The sequence below is a fragment of the Rana temporaria genome, chromosome 5 (genome assembly GCF_905171775.1).
Source record: "Rana temporaria chromosome 5, aRanTem1.1, whole genome shotgun sequence".
Lineage (NCBI taxonomy): Eukaryota > Metazoa > Chordata > Amphibia > Anura > Ranidae > Rana > Rana temporaria.
Window position 1 is genome coordinate 175,663,006 of NC_053493.1, and position 26,753 is coordinate 175,689,758.

A 26,753-nucleotide genomic window follows, 5' to 3' on the forward strand; every position below is an offset into this window, starting at 1 on the left:
TTACCCCCTGTGGTAAATCTATCTCTTGGATCCAGGCCATTCCCTCCAGGGGAATGTTTGTAGTTTTTTGCTCCAAGAGAATCCATGGTTTTATCTTCTCATGAGTACACCAATCTACCACCCTTGCCATATGAGATGCCTCATAGTATCCCATTGGGTCTGGCAAGCCTACCCCTCCCCTTTCCTTTGGCAACGTCAAGATTTCTCGCCGTATTCTCGCTGGTTTTCCTGCCCAAATAAACTTAGCAAATCTAGATCTTAAATCCCTTAAGAAGCCCAAGGGAATCTTTACAGGTAAGGTTTGAAATAGATAAAGTAATCTTGGTATAACGTTCATTTTTAAGATGCTAATTCTCCCGAACCAAGTAAAGATTTCCTTGTCCCATCTCTAAAGATCCAACTTGATCTGCCTTACCAGGGGAGCAAAGTTCAACTCAAAAATTCTATTTACATTTTTCGATATTTTTGTTCCCAGATAGAGTATGTGGGAATCTGTCTACTTAAAGGGGAAATTTACTGCTAGTTGTTCCTGTGTCTGCCTGTTTACTTCTACTCCCATCGCCTCTGATTTGCTATAATTTACCTTAAAGTTGGAGAGATCTCCATATTCACCTATCTCTCTCAACAAGGATGGTAAGGATAATTCTGGTAACGTTATAGAGAATAAAAGATCGTCTGCGAATGCGGCGACTTTGTATTCCGCTCCTTTAATCTGGAAGCCTCTTATATCTGTATTTATCCGAATGGTTCTCAGGAACGGTTCCAGAATAAGGATAAAGATTATTGGAGAGTGGGCATCCTTGCCTTGTTCCATTCCGTATTGGGAACGGGTTGGATATTACATCGTTTACCTTTACCCTTGCCGTTGGACAAGAGTAAAGGCTTGCAATCCAATTTTGCATCCCTATCCCCAACCATATGTGTTGTAATGTAACTCTCAAAAATCCCCAATCCCCCCAATCAAAGGCTTTCTCCGTGTCGGTTGATATTGGTACTAATGGGTTTTGATGAAGTTGGGCCATATATATGGTACTTGGCAGTCTTTGTGTATTCTCCCTCCCTTCCCGACCTGGGACAAAACCCACCTTGTCTGGGTGTACGAGGGGGGTGATACACGTCACCAATCTGTTAGCAATTATCTTTGAGAACATTTTCAGATCTATGTTCAGTAGGGATATCGGTCGATAGCTCTGGCATAGTGTGGGATCTTTCCCTTCCTTAGGAATAACTGCTATGTGTGCCCCTAATGTTTCTCTAAGCATCAACTGTCCCTCTTTCAATGAGTTAAAGGCCTCCAAAAATTTAGGTGTTAGTTTGTCATAGAAGGTTTTGTAGTATAGTAACGTGTATCCATCCGGACCTGGGGATTTACCTGGTTTAATTTCTTTAATTGCTTCTAAAAATTCCTCAGCTGTAATCGGGCTCTCCATATTGACAGCCGTTTCTTCTGGGATTTTAGGCATTCCCGACTCCTTTAAATATTCCTTTGCTCTATCTTCTCTTTTCTGCCTCTTCCCTGGGGTGGATCGACTTTCCAGTTGATACAGGCCACTGTAATATTCTCTGAAAGCTTTCGCTATTAGGTGCGAAGAGCTAACTAGATTATCTCCTTGGGTTTTTATTTTTTCCATGTGTTTTTTAGCTCTTATCTCTCTCAATGCCTTCGCTAGCATCCTGCTTGGCTTGTTTCCGTATTCATAATATGCCCTCCGGCATCTGCTTAATTTAGCTTTCGCCTTATCCATAAGTAGCAAATTTAGTTCATCATGGAGGGACGTCAGTCTCTCTTCAAAGCATACTTTTTGTGATTACTTATGTTCGTTCTCCGCTATTCTGATCTCACCAAGCAGGGTATCTAGCTTTGCATTGAGCTCTCTTTTTGCTCATTTAATATCCCCTTTACCATAAGAAACCGACCTTCCTCGTCCATCACTACTTTAGATTCTTTCCATATTATATTTTTAGCCAATAGAATTTCTACCCCATTAGCTTTTGAGGACTGGGATGCCCCCATATATACCACTGGAAATTTTTGACTCTTCATCTTTGGGGTCTTGTCTTTTCTAAAGTGTGTTTCTTGCAAGAAAACAATTTGTGATTTTGATCTCCCTAATTATAATGCTAATTTAGATATTTTTTCTGGGATATTTAACCCTTTTACATTGTCCGAAGTTATATTGATTCTACTCATCTTAACTCCCTTTCTCCGCTACCCCTTATGTACTTATCCTAAGGCCTCCTCTTTCCACCGGGGATTCCCAACTTTGAGTGTAGGGGAGAGAAGAAGGAGAGAAACTCTGAGGAAAAAAAAAACCCTCCCTCCCCCCCCCCCCCTTGTATCTCGGATTCTAGTCCTCCGTCCAAGTATCCGAGTATTATTTATTGCCCCCCTACCTTAGTAACCTCTTAGTGACCTCTTTCCCAATGTTGTCACACGGTTGGTATGCGGGCCAAAAAAAAAAAACACCCCAAGCGTCTCCGACTTCCCTCCAAAAGGAGGAGAGACGCTCTACTGGGGGCAAGTGTGAAAGCACTGCGGATAGTCTCGTCCTCTGCCCGGTCCGGTGCTCGCCTTCTTTATTTGATAAGTCTGTTTCCCATCCCCCTATACCCCCCTTGTACCCTCAAATAACTAGAGGCAGATCGATCGCCTCCTTAGTATCTGCACATCTGTCATTGAACCATGCATGTTGAGTAATATAGTTAATTCATACATCAAACAAAAAGAAAAAAAGAGAGGGAAAAAGGGAGAAAAAAAAACCCCCACTGGAAGCCAAAGGGCAATCTGACCATCTTACTCAATAGAGCTCTCCTTATCGCCTCACATTACTTTCTTCTTATAGGCGTTCTTAGGCATTCCATTGTTTATTAAGTAATTACATATGTTTTCCTATTCTTTTTCCTTTCTTTTCTCCTTTTCTTCCTCCCTTCTTCCCTCTCTTACTTTCCCTTTACCCCCCTTCTATCTCTTCCTCTTATCTCTCGGGTCACCTCTCCCTTTACTCTCTTCTAGTCCCTCCCTTCTATTCCCCCTCATTATTCTATATGTAAATCTGCCCGCCCTATGAACCCAGGGTTCGGCTCTCTAAATCCCCCCTCCTCCCCACTCCCTTCTTTTTACCCTCCCCCCCCCCCCCTTGTCCTGCACCAAACAAAATACCCCACCAAGAAAAAAAAAAAAAATATATATATATATATATATATATATATATATATATATATATATATATATATATATACACTTCTGTACCCCTATATGTTCTCTTCCCCTTCCCCCCCCCCTTCTCTTCCCCCCTTTCCCTACCCCCCTCTAGTTTATTCATAACTTAATAACCTCTAGTGTCATAAATTATGTGAAAAAAAATAATAATTAATAAGTAATATGTGTATAATATATCATATACCCCTCATGTCTGTTTGTGTAGTTGTGTGTCTGTGCCTGTTGTCTATCAATTATATCTTATAATTATCACCTATATAAATTGTAAATGTAATAAACCCCTAATACATAACCCTTGTGGGTGACCAATTGTGCCTTTACCTTCATCCCTATGTGGAAGAAAAAAGAGAAGAGAACACATCTCCTCTTACCGCCCCCTCCACCCCTGGAAAAAAAAACACCCAAAGTTAAAAAAAAAAAAAACAATAATACAATGCAAAGATAATACAATGTGGGGGGAAGGAAGTCTTCGAATACCATTAAGAGAAAATTGGATTAGTCTTGTATATATTTAAATGGCCATATTACTTTCAATCTCATCGAGTGATGGGAGGGGTAAAAAAAAAAAAAAAAAAATGTTCTCTAACTCTATGGTTCTATATTGGGTACTATCCACCCGCAGTGGTCCCCTGTTCTATCCATCCATCATTTTGTCCGTCATTTGTACTGACAGTCTCACTTAGGGGGGTTTTATTTTCCCATGTTACCGGTAGCTCCAGCCAGTTAGGGACAATTATTGGCTCTGCACCCAGGAATTGGAAAAATGTTAGGCGCTTGCGAGGGATCACTCAAATAATAGCTCCTTCCTTCTCTCTTCACTATTAAAGCAAATGGGAACCCCCAACGATAAGTAGCTCCATTGGTACGTATATAGTCCAGCAAAGGCTTTAACCACTTAAGGACCACCCCATGTACATATACGTCCACAATATGGCACGTACAGGCACATGGGCGTATAGGTACGTCCTCGCCTATTAGCGGGTGGGGGGTCCGATCGGGACCCCCCCCGCTACATGCGGAGGTCGGGTCCGCTCGGGGAGCGATCCGGGACCACGGCGCGGCTATTTGTTTATAGCCGCTCCGTCGCGATCGCTCCCCGGAGCTGAAGAACGAGGAGAGCCGTGTGTAAACACGGCTTCCCCGTCCTTCACTATGGCGGCGCATCGATCGCGTCATTCCCTTTATAGGGAAGACACGATCGATGACGTCATTCCTACAGCCACACCCCCAAACAGTTGTAAACACATACTAGGTGCACCCTAACTCCTACAGCGCCACCTGTGGTTAACTCCCAAACTGCAACTGTCATTTTCACAGCAAAAAATGCATTTAAATTGCATTCTTTATTGTGAAAATGACAATGGTCCCAAAAATGTGTCAAAATTGTCCGAAGTGTCCGCCATAATGTCGCAGTCACGAAAAAAATTGCTGATCGCCGCCATTAGTAGTAAAAAAAAAATAAAAAATAAAAATGCAATAAAACTATCCCCTATTTTGTAAACACTATAAATTTTGCGCAAACCAATCGATAAACGCTTATTGCGATTTTTTTTACTAAAAATAGGTAGAAGAATACGTATCGGCCTAAACTGAGGAAAAAAAATGTTTTTATATATGTTTTTGGGGGATATTTATTACAGCAAAAAGTAAAAAATATTGCTTTTTTTTCAAAATTGTCGCTCTATTTTTGTTTATAGCGCAAAAACTAAAAACCGCAGATGTGATCAAATACCACCAAAAGAAAGCTCTATTTGTGGGGAAAAAAGGACGCCAATTTTGTTTGGGAGCCACGTCGCACGACCGCGCAATTGTCTGTTAAAGCGACGCAGTCCCGAACTGTAAAAACACCTTGGGTCTTTAGGCTGCATATTGGTCCGGGGCTTAAGTGGTTAATAGCCGCCGTCTACTTTTGGTTTACAAACACAAGTCTGGAAATATCTGGATGTCGGCGCCCTCCAGGACCCCTGCTGACCCTTCCTTCCACGCTGTCCTAAGTATCTCCTCTTTTATCCTATAGAAGTGCACCCTACATAGCACGTCTCGGGGGTTAACCTGGTCTTGATACCGTATTCTCGAGCGTTGTACCAGGAGGTTTTTTCAAAATGTTATTCAAAATAGAGGTAACTACCTCTCTTAGTTCCGGGCCTTCAAAATGTTCTGGTATACCCTTAATGCATAAATTGTTCCTTCTGCTCCTATTGTCCGTCTCTTCTGCCTGTAGCTGCAGCCTGGTCATATGTTGCTGTTGGCTCCTTAGGGCCAGATCCTCAAAAGAGATACGCAGGCGGATCTGCTGTTCCGCCTGCGTATCCCGGTTTCTATCTTTGGAACTGATCCACAGAATCAGTTTCCAAGAGATAGACAGAAGATCTGGCAGGTGTAATAGTTTTACACTGCCGGATCTTAAGATGCAGTACCGCGACCGCCGCTGGGGGCATTCATCGTCGAAATAACGCGTTGGGTATGCTAATGAGGAGTTGCGTCGATCCTCAAAGCTTTTTCGCGTTCGCTACGTCGCCGCTACGTTAGTTTCCCGTCGCTTAGTTGCACTTTTGTAAAGCAGCCCTACTTTTACACAGCAGGCGTACTGCTGTGTAAAGTATGGCCGTCCTTCCCGCGTCAAATTTTTAAATTTTACGTCGATTGCGTAAGCCGTATGGGAATACGGAAATACGCTACGCGCCGATCAAAAAATGACGTCACGTCGCGCAAAGCACGTCGGGAAATTTGCGTCACAAGCATGTGCAGTACGTCCGGCGCGGGAGCGCGCCTAATTTAAATGGGACTCGCCCCATTAGATTAGGAACGCCTTGCGCCAGACGGATTTGAGTTACACCGCCGCAAATTTCCAGGTAAGTGTGTTGTGGATCGATACCTAACTTAGGAAATTTGCGGCAGTGTAACTTAAATCTGTTAAGTTATGTTGCGCTGCGGGGCTGTGGATCTGGCCCTTAGTTTCTCTTCTAATGCTGCCAGTCTGACATCCATAATACTTTGTTGTTCCTCCAGCCCTCCTATTTTTTGATCCGCCTCCACTACTTTTATACGCACTATTTCAATCTCAGCCTTCATTATGGTAGTTATATTTGTTACTATTTGCTGAATATCTTCTTTAGTTGGGAGCGCCCGGATAAGCCTGCTGAGTTGCCTGATATCTGGGGAAGCCTCCTGATCCCCTCTCCATACCTCTTGTGTGTTGTGTATCTTGTATGGGTCTTGTGTTTCTGGAGCCAGACCGGCTTCTCCAAAATTAGGCACTACTCTAGCCTGATTATGGCTTTTTGTCTCCATATCTGGAACAGTTAATAAAGTCAATGTCCCTGTTGATGGCTCTACAGGTCCCCCCAGTAAATGTGGTGTTCCTACTGGTAAGTTAGGGGTTAACGGTACCTTTGCTGCAGGTTGCGTGACCGTACCTGGTTGTTTATGGATTCCTGCGTTCACTGCAGTCCCAGCTGTCTGTATTGCTCCCCCCACCGAGTTTCCAGGCTGAATTACCCTCTCCTCCACTGGTTTCACCGTGGATTCTATTGCAGGTGTAACGAGGGATGGCAGTATTGTGGATGTTCTTACGGCAGCTAGTGAGGAGCTCTCTGAGTGAATCCCTTCTAGTCACCCCGAGATCCGCCTGTAGTGTCTGGAGCTCGCCCCTTCTCACTGTCATATATCGTGTGATGTAAGCGTGGCTAGGCTGATCAGGCGCTCCTCTGACACACTTCGCGGCGTTCCGTCCTCGACAAGACATAGACTACCGCGTGTCGCTCTCTCTCCGCTCAGAAGGAGGTGGGATGGGGAAATCGCACTCTGCCGCGCTCCTGGACATGAGCACCTCGGGCACCGCTAGACTCTCCTAGTGAGGACGCCTACTCCGCCATGCTTCCGACGCCTCCCCCGGAACCGGAAGTCCCTAAATACTTGAAAAACGTATTCTAAAACCCTAAAATTAGTGTAATAAAATATAAGCAGCGCTGTAAACAATGCAAGATGAAATATCAGTTTTCACAGGTATTCAAAAATAATGCTAATGTCCATAAACATCACCATGTGACAAAAATGAATATGTGCACAAATTTATATATATATTGTATATATTTTTTGAAATTTATTTAAATATTAATTAAAATATAAGTCCATAAAACACCAAGTAGGTTTGTGAAAAAATAATAGCTTCCAATCTTCCACCACACCCGGTGTCAGTGAATCCTCTCCCGTCAGATGCAAAACTCACCAACTCAAATTGCCTTACACTCTCGTGTTCGGCGTGTAAACGTGTACAAAAAGACCTCACTGGTAGGTATAGCAGATAATTCCAGTTCCAACCAATTCACTGCCAGAAAGCTCCGCATGTAAATAAAAGTGTTCTAAATAGCGTGATACCGTAAAATCAGTTTAATAACTTGAATCTTCAAATATAGCACTCGCATGAATCTCAAAAAATAGAGCAATACACTGCACAGCAAACACTCGTTCAGAGATGAACCGAAAACCGAGTATATTGGTCACAGCAGACCCAAGGTGTCAACTGATCGCTCACCACCTCCCCGCTGTTCCTTCCTAGATCTCTGCTTCTTTGATCGGCCTTGATACGTCACACGTTCACTTCAGATGGTTGCCTACTTGATGTGTTTTATGGACTTATATATACATGTATTTAAATATTAATTAAAATATATTTTTTTAAATTTGTGCACATATTCACTTTTGTCACATGGTGATGTTTATGGACATTAGCATTATTTTTGAATACCTGTGAAAATGGATATTTCATCTTGCATTGTTTACAGCGCTGCTTATATTTTATTTCCCACGTTGTCAAGATTAAGGCTGTGTCTATCCATGAACTCAGAGAAAGAGATTTTACGGTGAGCATAAAATCCTATTATTTTATTGGGATTTTATGTGATAGACCAACATAAAGTGGCACATAATTGTGAAGTGGAAGGAAAATGATAAATGGTTTTATTTTTAGAAATATGTTAAAAATTTGATGTGCGTTTTTGTAATCAGCCCCCCCTGAGTCAATACTTTTATTGAGCCACCTTTCGCTGCAAGTCTTTTTGGGTATGCCTCTACCAGCTTTGCACATTTAGAGTGATTTTTTTTTTTGCCCATTCTTCTTTGCAAAATGGCTCAACCTTTGTCAGATTGGATGGAGAGCACCTGTGAACAGCAATTTTCAAGTCTTGCCACAGATTCTCAATTGGATTTAGGTCTGGACTTACGGTCATTCTAACACATGAATATGCTTTGATCTAAACTATTCCATTGTAGCTATGGCTGAATGTTTAGGGTGGTTGTCCTGCTGGAAGGTGACTTTTCATAATCGATTTGTTGGCCGATTTATTGTTTCGATTAATCGGATAATAGCCTTTTTTTTAAAAAAAATATCATTTTTTATTTTTTTTGGGCCAATTTCTTGTTGGGCAAATTACAAAACACAAATTGCCGCAAAAACACATTACATGCTTTTCTGCAGCTTCTCCATTGAAGTATATTGAACCAAAAAAAAAAAAAAAATAGCCCCGCTTTGCTTTAAAAAGTCCTTGCCCTTTCCAAATACGCAGCAGCTGAAAAAAAATCATGGATGTGAACGTGTCCCATAGGAAAACATGTAAATGAACTGTAGTGTGTTTCTGCAAAAAGCACCAAAAAACAGAGGTGTGAACCCAGGCCTGAGATGTTTAGTAACATAATGGGTTAAAAAGACAAAAATAAGTACAAAAAGAGCAAATAAAAAGGGGTTAATTTTTTTACTGTGGGACAGTGAAAGTAATATTTACAGTAGCGATTTGCTTTTTTGTACTAATTTTAGTTTTTTTAACGCCATTATGTTACTGGCCAATCGATTTATGAAAATTGTAATCAATTTCATAATCGATTTAGTTGTCGATTAATCGATTAGTTGTTTCGGCCCTAAAGGTGACCCTCCGCCCAAGTCTTTAGCAGACTAACAAGTTTACTTCTAAGTTTGCCCTGTATTTGGCTCCATCCATCTTCCCATTAATTCTGACCAGCTTCCCTGTCCCTGCTGAAGAAAAGCATCCCCGCAACCTGATGCTGCCACCACCATGTTTCACGGTAGTGGGGATGGTGTCTAAAGGGTCATGTGCAGTATTAGTTTTCTGCCACACATTGCATTTTGCTTTTAGACCAAAAAGAAAATTTTTTGGTCTCATCTGACCAGAGCACCTTCCTCCACATGTTTGCTGTGTCCCCCACGTGGCTTCTCGCTCGCAAACGGGACTTCTTATGGCTTACTTTCAACAATGGCTTTCTTCTTGCCACTCTTCATAAAGACCAGATTTGTGGAGTGCGCGACTAATAGTTGTCCTGTGGACAGATTCTCCCACCTGAGCTGTGGATCTCTGCAGCTCCTCCAGAGTTACCATGGCTGCTTCTCTGAATAATCCCTTAACAACCGCCCATAGCCAAAGTACGGCTACAGGGCGGTTGCTTAACTCTGGGACGCTGTTAATGAATGGCATTCCAGAATCGCGCGCCCCCTGGACCCGGCGCATCACTCTAAATCGCCGCTGATGGCGGCCGTTTACCACGTGATCGCTCCATTCAATGCGTTCACGTTAAAAAAACAGCGTCATGTGATGAAGCCGGTTCCTCTCTCCCCTCTCTGTACCGATTGGTACAGTGTGAGAGGGAGAGAGAGCGGAGGCAGCAGCACTGTGGGCTGGATCTGTGACAATTGCAGTCACAGATCCAGCCAGCCATCCCTCCATGCTCAGCTATCCCTCCAATACCCTGCCCTCATACTCTGCAATACCCTACAATACTCTGCAATAACCACTTCCCGCCTGCCGGCCGTCATATGATGTCCTTGACTTCGTGTGGGGATATCTGAATTAAGGGTGCAGCTACAGGCGTCATTCAGATCTCAGATTTTTCAGCCGGCGATTCCCTACACCATAAGAACAATCCATAGCGGCTGTTCCGCCGCTTGACCCCCCCCCCCCCCCTCCCGCCATCCTCCGGTGCTTCTACCGACTCACCGCTACGATCGAAGCCAGGATTGTTTTTTTTTTTTCAGGCTTCCCAGCCTAGAGGTGAGATGTGGGGTCTTATTGACCCCATATCTCACTGGAAGGAGGACCTGTCATGCCATATTCCTATTGCAAGGGATGTTTACATTCCTTGTAATAGGAATAAAAGTGGTCAAAATTATTTTTGCGGAAAAAACGTGAATGTGAATCTGCGCCACGGAAAGAACTTTAAAATATAGGCTACAGGAAGGACGGTGAAATATGTGCAAATAAACTAAAATGTAAAGAATAAAGAATGTCCGTTACAGTGGCTGCCCCTACAGGTGTACCCCACCAAGGTGGGATATAGATATGAAAAAAAGGGAATTAGTAGGTGGTGGCGCCTGCTGTGTAAATGTTACCATAAATGTGCTGGTGCTACTTAATTACTTAAAGTGGAGGTTCACCCAAAAAAAACTATTTTTAACATTAGATTGAGGCTAATTGTGCGAAGCAGAATCGGGTGTTTTTTTTTTAAATCAATGCAGTACTTGCCTTTTTACAGATAGATGTTCTCCGCGGCTTCCGGGTATGGGCTGCGGGACTGGGCGTTCCTATTTGATTGACAGCCTTCCGACGGTCGCTTACAGCGCGTCACGAGTTCCCGAAAGTAGCTGAACGTCGGTGCGCAGGCGCCGTATAGAGCCGCACCGACGTTCGGCAACTCGTGACGCGCTGTATGCGACCGTCGGATGGCTGTCAATCAAATAGGAACGCCCAGTCCCGAAGATCATACCCGGAAGCCACGGAGAACATCTATCTGTAAAAAGGTAAGTACTGCATTGATTTAAAAAAAAAACACCCGATTCTGCTTCGCACAATCGGCCTCAATCAAATGTTAAAAAAATGTTTTCAGGTGAACCCCCGCTTTAAGTGAAATATAATTACTTAGTGAAAATAAATTAATTAAATAACATGAATGCAATAATTGATGGTGAATAACTATGTCGCATATAAAATCTGATAGTGACCAATAAATGCATAAAGTCCATATAATATTTAACGTGCTGAATAGTTGATATTCTAAAAATTCGTGCTGCAGTATAAAGTGCTGATTAGCAAAGGTGCTGCATGCCACTCTTAATGAGATAATCTGGTGATTCACTCTGTGCACCCTTCCTCCGTGCTCAAGTATTTCCCGCACTCACCAGATTAAATCCCCCTCCTGGGGTAGCAAGCATCCACAGTGTACGCCCTGTGCTGCGCTCTGGCAGATCTTTTAATTGTCCCCCTGTGTATGGCTTTGTTTCCAGAAACCACTCAAAAGAAGGAAAGAGGATGCCCAAATAGTGTGATACCGTTTTAAAAAATCTGTTGTTTATTAATTAAAAATACTGGGTACTCGCATCATAAGAACAAATCGGGCGTTGTATGTGCTCGTCGAGGTGTGTTGTAACAGCGTGCGTCCGCTCGACCGGTTTCGTCGTGATGACGTCATCTGGAGCTGCACGCTGTTACACCCGCTTTCCTATTTATGTATTTACACATTGCGTGTTCGCGGCCGCCATGTTGCCGGAGCTGAAGACAGAATCCTGGCCACTGGTATGACTATTGTCCAGCGCCATATTTGTGGAAGTTTTGCAGACCGTAGTCTGTATGTAAACTATGCCAATCGTGCTCCTCCATGTCCAAGCTTGCCGCAATGTGAAAAATAAACATATACATCCTAATTTTACACATTCGCAGATAACAAAAACGTATATATATTAGATAATTTTATACACAGGATCCACTAGCTATTAAATGGGAAAGAATAATAATGAAGAGAGTATATATTTGAAAACGATCGCTAGTTGTCAGCAGTGGATTAACTAATAGGTGATATGTTACTGTAAGGTTCCCACTAAGAGTTAATTAATTATTTTGATTGATTGGATCTCAGCTGCGGAGGTTTCTCAGGTGTAAACCACTACTTCACTCTTTTGTATGGTCAAAGAGTTTAGGGTTTAAATCCTCACAACCTCTAGTATGAGAACAACTCAATCAAGGAAGCTTATTGATTCATAAGCGCTGTTTACGTATATATATATATATATATATATATATATATATATATATATATATATATATATATATATATATATATATATATAGCAGAGAGAATCTGTCAAATATGTACGTTAATAATATGTTTAACTTGTGACTAGAAAGTAAACAGATAATGTGAACAAAAGTCTCTGGTAAGTATCACTAGTAGTGAATCCAATAATAGGTAACTTCAGATTATGCAGATGTAACTTCAGGCATGTATCAACAATTGAAGTAAGGAATAACTAGTAAGCAAAGTCCTATTGAGTTCAGTACAGAGGAACTACAATAATGCTGTTCTATGTAAGTTAGAGATACTTGCGGTACTGTTGGTATCTGAAGAGATTGCTGCAAGCTGGGTTGTATTGGTCCTGGGTGTCAGTGACTGCAGGATCTTAGGAATCCTCACTGTGGTTTTTAGTGAGACAGGTTCAGAAGTCCCTGAAGCGTTGATGCCTGCAGAAAGGAGCAAGTCTTCTTCCTGAATGAGGGTCTGTGGTCCGGACAGACCTCCAGGGGTCTGGTGTGCGGGTTCCAGGTGACGGCAGGCGTCCAACAAAATAGCGGAACGACCTGCCGTCATGCCTGGAGGCTTAAATAGGCCCTGGAGCGCGGGAGAAGCGCAACACGGCTGGGCGCACTTCCGCGTTCCAGCGTGGAGCGCAAGCACCGGCGCACCGGAAATGACGCGGCCAGTACAGAGAGGAGCGCAGCTGTGAGGACAGGGTAAGGCTGCGCTCGTTCTGCATATAAAGCCAGTGGCGTTACATACTCCCCTCCTCAAGGGGGCTCCACCAGAGCCCCTATTAGGAGATGGACGATTAGGATACCTACAATGAAATTGCCTGATCAAGCGGGGAGCATGTAGGTGTGAAGAATCTTCCCAAGAGTCTTCAACTTGAGTGTAACCTTTCCATCGTATCAAATATTGAATTGTAGAGCCCCTTTTCCTAGAATCCAGAATTTTTTCAATTTCATATTCAGTTTCACCCATGACGTCAACCGGAGGAGGGGGACATGAAATTCTGTTAGGAAATGGGTTAGGTATGAATGGTTTGATAAGGGAAACATGGAATGAGGGATGTATTTTCCAATCAGGAGGTAACAGTAATTTAACGGCATTCGAATTAATCACATGAGAAATAGGGAAAGGTCCGGTGAATTGACCATGTTTTTTCGAGGGTATGTAAATTTCTGGTGGAGAGCCAGACTAAATCGCCCACCTTATAGACAGGAGGTACTGATCTGTGAACATCGTAGTTTCGTTTTTGTCGTAGCTGGGCAGCTTCTAAATTCGAACGTAGAATGGGGAGAGTCTTCTTTAAGTTAGCAAGATAATGTTCTACTGCAGGGACGTTGTTTGAGAGGAAGGAGGATGGTAAACTATTTGGGTGGAAACCGTAGTTTGCGTAAAATGGTGAAAATTGGGATGAAGAGCTGGTAGAATTATTATACGCGAATTCAGCGTGAGGAAGTAATTGAAACCAGTCATCCTGAAGGTGGGAGCAATAGCAACTTAAATACTGTTCCAAGGTCTGATTAACGCGTTCCGTCTGTCCATTTGTCTGGGGATGGTAAGCAGTGGACATGCGGTGATCAATTTTTAAAGCATTACATAGAGCTTTCCAGAACTTGGAGATGAACTGAGATCCTCGGTCTGAAATGATTTGAGATGGTAATCCATGGAGTTTGAGAATGTTACTAATGAAAGCTTTTGCTGTCTCAAAAGAGGTTGGTAAGTTTTTTAAGGGAATGAAGTGTGCCATCTTTGTTAGTAGGTCTACTGTGACCATAATGGTATTTGCACTGTTTAATCTAGGAAGATCGACTATAAAATCCATTGATACAACCTCCCATGGTCTATTTGGTATTGGGATGGAAGCTAGAAGACCGAAAGGAGGTTTTCTTGAAAATTTGTTACTGGCACAAATCTCGCAGGAGTTGACATAATCATGGACCATTTTAGCCAAATGGGGCCACCAGTAGTCTCTCTTAACAAAATGAATTGTCTTACTGATTCCAGGGTGTCCAGCTAAGGGAGAATCATGGAGTTGCTTGAGAAGTAACAATTGTAATTTGGGAGGAACGTATAATTTGTTCTTGAAGGTATATACTCCATCCGATTGCCTTATGATGTCTTTAGGAAGGTAAGAGGAATCTCTGGATAAAGTCTGAGAAAGCATTTGTCTAAAGGAGGTGCTTACCCCAATAAAGCGGTTAGGAGGAATGATAGAGAGAGGTGGAATCTCAGTAGACTGATCTTCATACATACGGGACAGGGAGTCTGCCTTTACATTCTGTGTACCTGGTCGGTACGAGATAAAGAAATCAAATCTGTCAAAGAATAAACTCCACCTCACTTGGCGGGCGGACAAGGTTTTACAGGCCTTCAGATGTTGTAGGTTACGATGATCTGTGAGAATGGTTATGGGATGTGTACTTCCCTCCAATAGATATCTCAAATTCGCTAAGGCATCCTTTATTGCGAGGAGTTCTTTTTCACCAATGGGGTAGTTCTTCTCTGCAGATGTTAGAGTCCTAGAGTAGAAAGCCACTGGGTGCAGAGGTTCAGGTGGGGTTGGACGTTGGGAGAGTATGGCACCCAAGGCGAAGTGGGATGCATCAACTTCTAGAGTGAAATGAAATAGCGGATTAGGAAGTTGGAGGATAAGAGCAGAAGTGTAAGAGAGTTTGAGAGATTCAAAAGACTTCTGCGCATCGTTTGACCAAGTGAAGGGTGTCTTTTTACTAGTTAAAGTATTCAGAGGTTTCACAATTGCTGAGAAGTTTTTGATGAACTTGCGGTAATAGTTTGAGAATCCAAGGAAACGCTGCAAAGCCTTCCTTGAATGGGGAATTGGCCAGGAGAGAATACATTCCACTTTGGAACGATCCATCTGAATTCCCTCGGGAGTAATTTGGTAACCAAGAAAGGAAATACTTGAGTGATTGAAAACACATTTCTCAAGTTTGACGTATAAGGAATGTGTTCTGAGTCTGGCCAGTACCCAACGTACATGTTTGGTGTGTTCTTCAAGGGTGTCAGAAAAAATCAAAATGTCATCCAGGTAAATTACAACACAAATGTCTAGTAAATCACGGAAAATGTCGTTGATGAAACGCTGGAAAGTTGCAGGTGCGTTACATAAACCAAAAGGCATTACCAAATATTCAAATAAACCATATCGAGTTTTGAATGCAGTTTTCCACTCATCACCTAGACGAATCCTGATTAAGTTATAGGCACCCCTGAGATCTAATTTTGTGAAAATTTTGGAGGTCTGGAGTCGTTCTATAAGTTCTGGGATAAGAGGTAAGGGGTAGCGTTTTTTTACCATGATGTTGTTGAGAGATCAGTAGTCAATTATTGGTCGGAGAGAACCATCCTTGTTTTTTACAAAAAACATGGCGGCACTTGCTGGGGAAGTGGAAGGCCTAATGAAGCCTTTTCTTAAATTATCTTCAAGGTAGTCCTTAAGATGAACAAGTTCAGGTTGTGATAATGGATAAATTCGTGCAGTTGGTATAGGACTGTCTGGGATGAGGTCAATAGGACAGTCATATATACGGTGAGGTGGGAGTGTCTCTGCTTTGGTTTTACTGAAAACATCAGAGAAGTCATGTAAATAAGTTGGGAGATTTTCAAAGTTGTCAGTCGTTAAGAGAATGGTATAGATAGGATAACAGGTCTCTCTACAATATGTGGAATGCAGAGTAAGTGAGTTATTGGACCATTGAAAAGTTGGTTGATGGAGAAGTAACCAAGGCAACCCTAATACTATTGGGAATACTGGTGAGGGAATGATGTCAAACACAAGGGTCTCAGTATGCCCATTGCCACAGGTAACCAACAAAGGTGCGGTTTGAGAGCATACTGGGCCAGAAGAGGAAGTAGAGCCATCAATGAAAGTGACAGACAACGGAGTATGCTTAACCACACAAGGGATTTTTTGATTTGACAAAACCTAAATCTATAAAGTTGCCACAGGCACCGGTGTCGACCATAGCATCAATGGTAGTCCTATCTTGGTCCCACTGTAAAGTAAGAGTGAGAAAGACATAGCGATTAGTAGTAGTTCCAGGTGTATTGATCTTACTAACGTTAGAGATATTACCTTCAGAGCTTCTCTTGAGGAGTGGACAAGTTGAGACAATGTGGTCAGGGGCGGAACAGTAGAGACAAAGGTTTTGGGCTCTGCGTCTTTGTTTCTCAGCTGGGGATAAGGGCCCTTTGATTGCGCCAAGTTCCATAGGAACCTCCTTAGGAGGAGATCTGGATCTCCTAAAGGGTGTAGACTGGTAGGTGTTGGCACGTTCCGCCTTCCTTTCTCTGAGACGACGATCAATGGAGAGAGAGAAGTGCATGAGATATTCTAAGGAAGCAGGGAGTTCCACACGGGCAAGTTCGTCCTTTAGGATCTGAGAGTCCTAAACGGAATTGATTTCTGAGGGCAATATCAGTCCACAGAGTTTCTCGGGACCAACACTTAAATTCAGAGATGTAGTCCTCTACAGGTCTCTTTCCTTGCCTCAGGTTTCCGATGGTGTTCTCCGCCGTGAGTTGTTTGTTAGGATCCTCGTAGAGAAGAGACATTTCATCTAAGAAAGTGATAAATGCTCCCAAAAGGTCGCCGTGTTCTTCAACGTAGGCATCAGCCCACACTCTAGGTTCTCCCTTGAGGTATGAAATCAAGGTGAAAATTCTGACTCTGTCAGAATAATAAGTGCAGGGGCGTAACTCGAACATGAGACGACAGGAACTTATAAATTGACGGAAAAGTTTTCTGTCACCGGAAAAGGGTTCTGGAGGGCAGACTGAAAATATACAAAGATACCCAGATGGTGACCCTAAAGAATAAGGCTACCTTTGGGTAAGAGGCTACTATAGGCAAAGCAGGGACTATACTCAGTTTATGCAAAAATATGAAATTTAATGAAAATAATAGTTGGCTACAAAACATGATTAAAACTGATCAACTGTAAATACCAATTGAAAATGTGGCAGAGCTAATTGGTAGAACAAGAAGCTCCCGCGATAGCGGTTATGTAAATATCAGACAGACAAACAGAAAACAATGACAGACATACAACAATAAAACTCACAGTCCGGACAGAAAACGTATCGCCTCTGTGATGGTTCACCTAGGAAACCCCCCTAATAGTTTAAGGAAAAAGTGTAATGTATTTATATTGGTATAACCAAATAAATGGTGAGCAAACCACAGAGGTGACACTGCAGGGAGGGGGGAGCAGCTAGCTACACAAGGAGAACACCCTAAATGACTTGTATTCTGTATAGTTGTATATATTCTACAAATGACGGTCGGTACATAAATCAAATGATAGGACCCACCGATGAAGGTGAATTTATGTCCAGTGACTGATAATGTCCAGACCTATCAACAATAAAAGTTAGGGTATCATCAAAAAATGACAAGTGGGACAACAAACAAAACTGCTTATTGCACAGTAGATAGTAGACCGCTAGGTCATATTCCTAAGTAGTCTCACTCGTGGATCATGGCCATGAACGGGCTCAATACAGTTCCTGGAGAGAGATGCAACTCTGAAGTGCAGTTCACGATGCAAACAACTCAAATAAAAGCAATTTGATGCTGAAAAGATGATTACTGGAACGGTCTTACCGCGTCCACGAATTAAAGTTGGTGAGCTGTGTTAGAGATTCTCCGGGTTATGTGAGAGGATTTGTCCTTCATATGTAAATCATATGCATAGATCCTTATTCAAGGGTTGTATAGCCCGATCATGCACAGCACAAACCTTATGGAAAGGTACCGCCTCGAGGGATAACCCTCATGTAAATCAATATCTCCGTGACATTGAGTCAGGCTGTCCGGTGTACTGGTATGCTGGCGTGTATGTGCTGGCGTGCAGCAGGCTGACGATCATCAAATTCTATTGGGCTAGCGCTCCCTCTTACACCTGGTCCCAGCTGGTAAAGGGGGTGTGTGTGTGTCCGGCGTCTGAGCGTATGACGTCAACGCGTTTCGCAAATGACTTGCGTAGCTTTTATTTTAGTTGTTTGCATCGTGAACTGCACTTCAGAGTTGCATCTCTCTTGTGAAAAAAGAAGTGTTTTCAAGCCCTTACGGAAGGCCATCAAGAAGGAGGATGCTCGGAGCTGATGAGGGAGCTGGTTCCAGAGAGAATTCCCTAGTGTTTGGAGCCGGCGGCCACCTTTTGAAGCTGATCGACTAGATTGAATAATCGCTAACATTGCGTCAGTCGAACGAAGCTCTCTGGGTGGACAGTAGTGTTGTGTCATATTCGATAAGTACATCGGACCTAGTTGCCAATAGGCCCAAAACACCAGACAGAGTGCCTTGAACTCAACCCGTTTTGCTATCGGGAGCCAGTGTAGATTCTTAAGCACCGGGGAGATGTGATTCCGCCTTGGGCAGTTTGTGACTAGTATAGATCTGATCAGATATTGATCCGTTCAGATACTATACTACTAAGGGAGGTGTATGGTGCATGCGTGGGTGTTAGCACTACTGGCACTAATTTGTCGCTGCCTGGGGCGGCGCAGACCCTAACTGACCCGCCGGGCGATCAGGGGTTAAACCTTTATTGGGTAATAAATGGCGGGTGCCCTGACGCTATAAAAAAACAAACTAACCAGCTTCACCCGTAACACTTATACAATGATCACTGGTGACGGGCTGAAAGGGTTAACTAGGGGGCAATCGGGGGGTTAAAACCTTTATTGGGTAGTATATGGGGTTACCTGATGCTATGAAAACCTGCCGGTGAACCTAAATAACTAACTAGCATCACCCGTAACACCGATACGGTGATGAGAAAAAAAATATGTATTTGTGACACTGGCGACGGGGTGAAAGGGTCAACTGGGCGATCAAGAGGTTAAACCTTTATTAGACCTCAAATTTTCCACTCGCATTCTGAGAGTGGAAAATTAGGTCTGGCGAGGAGATGGGCTGCCTGGGGGGGGGGGGGGCGAGCACGGCTGGCGGTCGGGGTTGATTGGGAGCTGTTCTCACAGCGATCGCCCTGATGGCAGAGAGCATGGAGGAAGAGGAGAGCCATGGGATCGCAGAGCGGTATAGAATGCTGTTACAACTTACATTGAAATTTCCTCTGCTCTGCTCGCTCACACAGCCCCGCCTCCTCCTGACCCCGCACCTGTAGTAGACAGAATGTGGGGCCAGTGCTGGGATGTGTTGTCTATTACAGGCGCTGGGTCAGGAGGAGACGGGGCTGTGTGAGCGAGCAGAGCGGAGGAAATTTGAATGCGAGTTATAACGGCATGCTAATCCGCTCTGCGATCTCACGGCTCTCCTCTTCCTCCTGTCATGATCTGGCCGCAATGGGGGCACAGTGAGTCGTCAATGAGTTTATTTACACTAAGATCCAAGGTTTTAAAACGTTTTTGATTAGAATATCTCCAAGGAGATTTCCAGAAATATTTAGGCTCGCCAGTTCTGTTAGACCTGCAAATGCTCATTTGCTAATGTTGCTGATTTTGCTGGAAAGACAGATCAATGGACAATTGCTTGGTAAAAGCAGAAAAACAGGGGTAAGCTGTGAAACAAAACTATGGGACAAATCAATTTGGTACAGTGAGTCAGCAATGGTGGGCATGGTGAGGCTGCATTGATGGGCACAGGTGAGGCTGTGCTGAGGGGAACTGATAAAGTTGTTCATATTTATTTTTGTAACTTAATTCTGCATAAAACATTTAAGTGTCATTTCACAAGATAATTTATGAGGGTGAGATTAGCGGCAGAATTGGGGGTGGAGCAGGGTAGGGGTTGGGTGGGGCAACTGGTGGCGAGTAACCCTTGAGGCCTGGCTAGTGGCTCAAGACTTGAAGGACCAGGTAAAAGGACCACACTGGCGCTGCCAAATGGAGAGACCTTCTCCCTGAGGCACTTTGCTAACTGCAAGACTCGGGGGGTGGTTTATCTCATGCAGTGCCAGTGTCTACGTAGGAAAGACTAAACAAGAGTTCCATAAAAGAGTGGAGAAACATATCCACTCAATGAAGATCGGGAATATATCTACCGTTAGGCAGACATATGGCCAAAAATCATAATTACTGTATGCCTACAGTCAATTTCACTGTTCTAGACAGGTTTCACATCCCACTCCGTGGGGGGGACTGGAATAAAGTTCTGCTCCAGCGCAAAATGCGCTGGCTCAGATACTTAAAGGCCACGACACCCCCGGGATTGAACGAAATGGAGAGCTACAGACCCTTTTCTTGAGGGTTTTAGCTCAGGAAAGAAAGACTGATTAGTTCCATTTATATATATTTTTTTTTTCATTTTCTTATTTGTATTTTTTTATATATTTTCCTTTCTGCATATATCCAATCATTTTGTGAGCCTTATCTCGTGGTTCCTCATTTCGCTGAATATCCGCCTTTTTGAATACCCCGGAGAGTGGATCTGACGGGAGATTCCTTTCCCCACTTCTGACTTAGACCTAGCCCTTTAGGATTTAAAAATAGGATTTCTCTTTTTTTTTCTTTCATTTCCAATCTTAGGAAAATGTATAATATGTATAAAAAATATATATATTATTTATATATATTATATTTATATATATATATATATATATATATATATATATATATATATATATATATATATATATATATATATATATATATATATATATATATATATATATATATATATATTAATTAGTTTGTTTATTTTCAGGTACTCTCTAAATGTAATGCCATTTATGTTTGTAAACTGTCTCTTCATATAACAACCAGGTGTTTTTTGCTTCAGACATGTGGGCATTGTTTTGGGGAGGTGTGCTTGAGACTCCCTGCCCTTGTTCCTTGTTCGGTTGGATGCCGGATGTGGATTTCTGGGCTCCCTGATCCCCCTTCCATCCATTGCCGGGGGGGGGGGGGGGCAACACAGGCTCTCCTGTGTTTCCCTGCCCATTGGGATGTATATTACATTCATCAGGGCAAAAAAAAAAAAAAAAACGGCAGTGGTGGTTTTTGTTCCTTACTTTGAAAACTCTGCTGATGTAACAGCTTTGAGTTCCTTTCATATTGTTTTAGGGAATTTCAATTCCCTCTTTGTGGTCCCCCCTCCCAGGGTCCGTTAGATCTGTTCTGTCTCTTTCCCTCCTTCTCGTTTGAGATAAGGATAGAAATAGACTGTAGACCCTTTTACAACCTCCCCTAGCCGATTTATTATTATACCCCTTTTCCAGCGATTAATATAGTTCAGGTCCCCTTGTTTACAGCTGTATTATGGAAGTTGTCCCTATAATGTGCTACAAACTTATAGTGCCGCTTCCACTTACAGGGGAGGATTTTCTGGGACAATATTTGGGAGTTGTTAAACTTTGGGGGATTATTTCCTTCCCCCTTTCCACCCCTCATACTCATGTGAGGGTTTATCCCTCTTCCGTTTTTTTTTTTTATATTTATTTTTATTGTTTGAGATCATCCTCCATTTGTCTCTTCTTTTGTGGAGACTTTTTGCCCCTTACCAAAATGGCTACTATGTCGTTCTCCATCTGAGAATGACCTAAATAGAGATCCATGGAGTGCCCCATTGTGTCCCTTGTTGCGCGCCTGTGGCGCGGCAGGTTTGCCAGGCCCGCACCGGCATTGATGTGGTAGAACAGGGAGGCTCTTCCGGGATTGTAATCAGAGTTCCCCCTGTCATGTGACGCGGTACGCTGGCGTCGCCATTGACTGTGCGTCGCGTCTCAATGACGCGGTACGCACACAACATGGAACGCATGTGTTACCGCCCACTATGTGGGTCGCGTCTGAATGACGTGTCTCAACGACACGGTACGCAGGTGACATGGAACGCACGCGTTACCGCCCACTATGTGGGACGCGATGGCGTTCTGGGTCTGTTTGCTGACCCACCGGCCTCCTTCCCTCCTCCCTATCAATTAGGCACAATTAGAGGAGGTTGCCACCAGCTGGACTCGGGACCAAGGTAGGTATTTAAGGATGCCAGGGGGGCACTTCTAGCATCTATTCCTCTCCCAGCTCGTGAAGGAAGCCTTTGTTTAGGCTTTCCATTCTGGGTGGACGGAGGTCTTTATCCTTGTCCTCTCTGAGGCTGGTGAGCTACTTGTTATCTCCTCCTTTGCTTTGGGTATTTTATATACCCCATGGATTTTTTTCAATATAATAATTGGTACTTGTACACATGCGCATATATATATATACTCCCTTTCCAGTTACACTGCAGGAGAGGAGCTACTTTTGGATGCTGTCTAAAAAGGGAATCTTTTCTTATCCCGTCCCCTATGGATTGGAGGATTGGGGAGCATCAGTCTTTCTCGCCCTTGGTGCCCTTCCTGACATTGTTTGTTTTCTTGGGTCCTGGGGGGGGGTTCATGTTTCCCGGATGCTTGAGCGCATATCTCCTTTGAAGAGAGGGTCATAATTTTCTGTCAACTGATGTTGGAGGATTTTGTGGATGCCATCCCCCCTCTCTCAATGCCTAACATGTTTTTTTGTTTTTTGCCTTTGGTTGTTTTCTTGATTATTGTGCTTTTTTTATTCTTTATAGAAACTGATACTGTACAAACTTTTCCCTGAGGAAGGATGTATATCATTTGAAACGCGTTGGAAAATTGTCCTGCATGCTCATAGCCTATTGTCATTGGGCATGCGGTGACTTGCAGTATTCTTGTTAAAAAGTTTTTATTCTTGTTTTTTGTACTTTTGATATAATTATGCATTGTTAAATGATTTATAAACTTTTTATGACCTTGTCACATATATTTTTTGTTGCCTTTAAAAATCCCACCTACTTTGAGGTTTTCAGTTTCACAATTGATTCAAGGGGTGATGGCAACCACATGCCACTATACATGAGCTATCTTTTCTACCTCAATGACAGCTTAAAGTCTCTTGTGGTATTCGTGGTATCTTCTCAGACGGTAAAGCTGCCCATTCCTCTTGGCAAAAAGCCTCCCGTGTCTGTAAATTCTTGGGCTGTCTTGCATGAACTGCACATTTTGACACTACCCAGATTGGCTCAATGATATTGATGTCAGAAGACTGAGATGTCCACTTCAGAACCGTCATTTTATTCTGCTATAGCCAATGACAGGTCAACTTGGCCTCGTGTTTTGGATCATTGTCATGTTGGAATGTCCAAGTACGTCCCATGCGCAGCTTACTGGCTGATGAATGCACATGTTCCTCCAGTATATTTGGTAAACATACTGCATTCATCTTGCCATCAATTTTGACTAAATTTCCTGTGCCTTTGTAGCTCACACATCCCCAAAACATCGGCGATCCCTTTCATCATAGGCTTTGTTGACTCCTCTCCAAATGTAGTGTTTATGGTTGTGGCCAAAAAGCGACATTATAGTCTCGTCTCTCCAAACGACTTTGTGCCAGAAGGTTTGAGGCTTGTCTCTGTGCTGTTTGGCATATTGTAAGTGTAATACTTTGTGGCATTTGCATAGTAATGTCTTTCTTCTGGCGACTCAACCATGACGCCCATCTTTCTTCAAGTGCTTCCTTATTGTGCATCTTAAAACTGCCACACCACATGTTTTCAGAGTCCTGTATTTCATCTGAAGTTGTTTGTGGGGTTTTCTTTGCATCCTGAACCATTTTCCTGGCAGTTGAGGCTGAAATTTTAGTTGGTCTACCTGACCGTGGTTTCAACAGAACATTTTCCACTTCTTGTTTAGAGTTTGAACACTGCTAAATTGCCATTCTCAATTCCTTGGATATCTTTTTATATCCCTTTCCTGTTTTATACACTCACACACACTCGCAAACTGATCATAGGCGAGGATGGTTGCCTTTTTAATAGCCATTCAAACCCCTTTGTGTCAACTTGTGTGCATGTTATCAGGCCAAAATCACCAGGGTATGTAAGCTTTTGATCAAGGTCATTTGGGTAGTTTCTGTTGCCATTATGATTTAAAAAGAGTAAACACAGTTGATAATAAATGGCTAAGGCCCCATGCACACGAGACGCTGGTAAATGCGTGTTCAGAGGCAGTTGGACAGTTTTTTCAACTGCCCCTGAACACATTCAATGTTATCCTATGTGTTCATGCACACAGTCTCGTTTATTGCCGTTTTTAGGCCATTGCGTTTAACCTCGTTATTCCAGAAGCAAAAAAATGGGTTCAGACGCAAAAGTTTTCCACGTTTCAGACGCAAAACAAGGTACCAGCGTTTTGCCACGATTTTGTTTATAGGCGTTTTTAAAGATGACCTATTTTTTTTACATTAGAAGTCTCAAAAATGATGGCAAATAATGAAAAACCATAAAAAAAACATAAAAAAAGTAATTGATTGCATTGTGGACAATCCACAACTTGTGGCAGGTGACGTGGACAACTCATAACTTGTGGCAGGTGACGTGGCCAACTCATAACTTGTGGCAGGTGACGTGGCCAGTGGACAATCCACAACTTGTGACAGGTGGCGTGGACAATCCACAACTTGTGGCAGGTGACGTGGCCAGGTGACAATCCACAACTTGTGGCAGGTGACGTGGCCAGTGGACAATCCACAACTTGTGACAGGTGGCGTGGACAATCCACAACTTGTGGCAGGTGACGTGGCCAGTGGACAATCCACAACTTGTGGCAGGTGACGTGAACAATCTACTTGTGGCAGGTGACATGGCCAGGTGACATGGCAAGTGGACAATCCACTACTTGTGGCAGGTGATGTGGCATGTAATGTGGCCAGGTGATGTGGTAAGTGAACAATCCACAACTTGTGGCCAGGTGATGTGAACAGGTGACATGGCCAGGTGACGTGGCAAGTGGACAATCCGCAACTTGTGGCAAGTGGACAATCCACAACTTGTGGCAAGGTGTCGTGGTCAGGTGACGTGGCAACTGGACAATCCGCAGCTTGTGGCAGGTGATGTGGCAAGTGACACGCTAAATACAAGTACACTGCTGCTCTCTCAGCTGCTACTCACTTTGGTCTCACTAAATGGTTAAATACTGTTTTTTGAGCTTAGGGAGGGTCCTATGATGTTTCTTAACTAAACGCAAACGCGGTAAACCGGTGAGAAATTCGCGGCAAAACTGGTGTTTTTAAATGACCGTTTTTGCCTTTAAAAACGTGTGTTCAGCAGAGTTTACACCAACCATGAGTGAAAAAAGTTTTTGTATTCTCATTCATCTTCTCTGAAAAATGGCCAAGAAATCATGAATTCTGCCCGGGTATGTAAACTTTTATGAACACAACTGTGTGTGTGTGTGTGTCTATATATATCTCTCCTTATGACCTCAGACTTGCAGGTACATCCTGGGGCAGCAATTGGCTAGAGTGTCAACGCATGCTAAGTGAGAGCATGTCACCCGAAGACAGGATCTTTATTTGCAGGTTTATTTGGTGAAAATAAGATAATTGTCTTAAAAAAAAATGAAAACTAATGCAGCCACCACATTGAAGGACTGGTAAGCTGCAATGTATAACATTTTTGTTTTTAGGTTTATTATAGGCTTTAAGTTCTTGGTAGTTGTACTTAAAGCGGAACTAAACCCATCAATTTAACAGTTTCACAAAACGGTTACAGTCCAGCACATGCAAGCAATGTAACTGTCCCGTTTGCTTGTGCTCCCAACCAAACTGTCAAACCATCAAGTGGCTGGTGTCATGACTGATCGCATGTGCAGCATCATGGCAATTGAAGATCAAACCGAGGCTAAGATGACCGCTTCCTTGGCTAAAAACGATAGGAGGGTTTAGTTCTGCTTTTAAGAGTGCATTATCTGGAGGGATTTTCATAACGATGACCATGACTAATTTTGTCTTCTCCTTTTTCAGAGACTGACTGATGTATTTCGACGCTACGATACAGATCAAGATGGCTGGATACAAGTTTCATATGAGCAGTATCTTTCCATGGTCTTTAATGTAGTATGATGCCAAAAAGAAACATTGCCTGGACCAGCACAGACTGAAATAAATCTTTACCTTATTTTACTGGATTATGGTGCCCACTGTGGTGCTTTGCATTTTGATGGCTTCTAGAATTTTATAGCGTATCATCAAAAACTTTAAATTGTATATAAGAAGTTATTTTTACAGTTCAGCAATACCACTCTAGCCAATTTTTTTTTTTTTTACTCCATAAGCTGGCAGTGTAAAATAATACCTTTTTTAAAGTGCAACACCAGTCCAGCAATAGAACCCATCAGGTTTTTACTGTGATCTGTGACCCCCCCCCATTAGAACAGGATGTGCTGGGAAATGTCTGTCGGTAAAGGTTTCTCTGCCAGATGATTATTCCTTTAAAGGGAAATGAGTTTAAGAGATTTAGGCAGTATGTCAGCCATTTAGTACATTATTTCTTCTGTTTTTGTGTCCAAAAAAAGTAGTCTTAATTAAACTTAAATGGACCAACAGTATATACAGTATAAAATATAACAGTGTAATACCTTACATTTATAACTCCTGTCTCATATATACAGTATCTAACAAAAGTAAGTACACC

The 26,753-nt window shown here is 42.8% G+C and overlaps 1 protein-coding gene across 1 annotated transcript in view; it reads left to right on the top strand.

Annotated features, from left to right (window-relative positions):
- Positions 1-26,247, top strand: part of PDCD6 (programmed cell death 6) — a 247,390-nt gene extending 221,143 nt beyond the window's left edge. Inside the window, exon 6 of the mRNA XM_040353418.1 lies at positions 26,084-26,247. Within this exon, the coding sequence (XP_040209352.1) occupies positions 26,084-26,182 (99 nt within the window). The 3' untranslated portion in view covers positions 26,183-26,247. The remainder of the gene's footprint in view (positions 1-26,083) is intronic.
- The last annotated feature ends 506 nt before the right edge of the window (positions 26,248-26,753 follow it).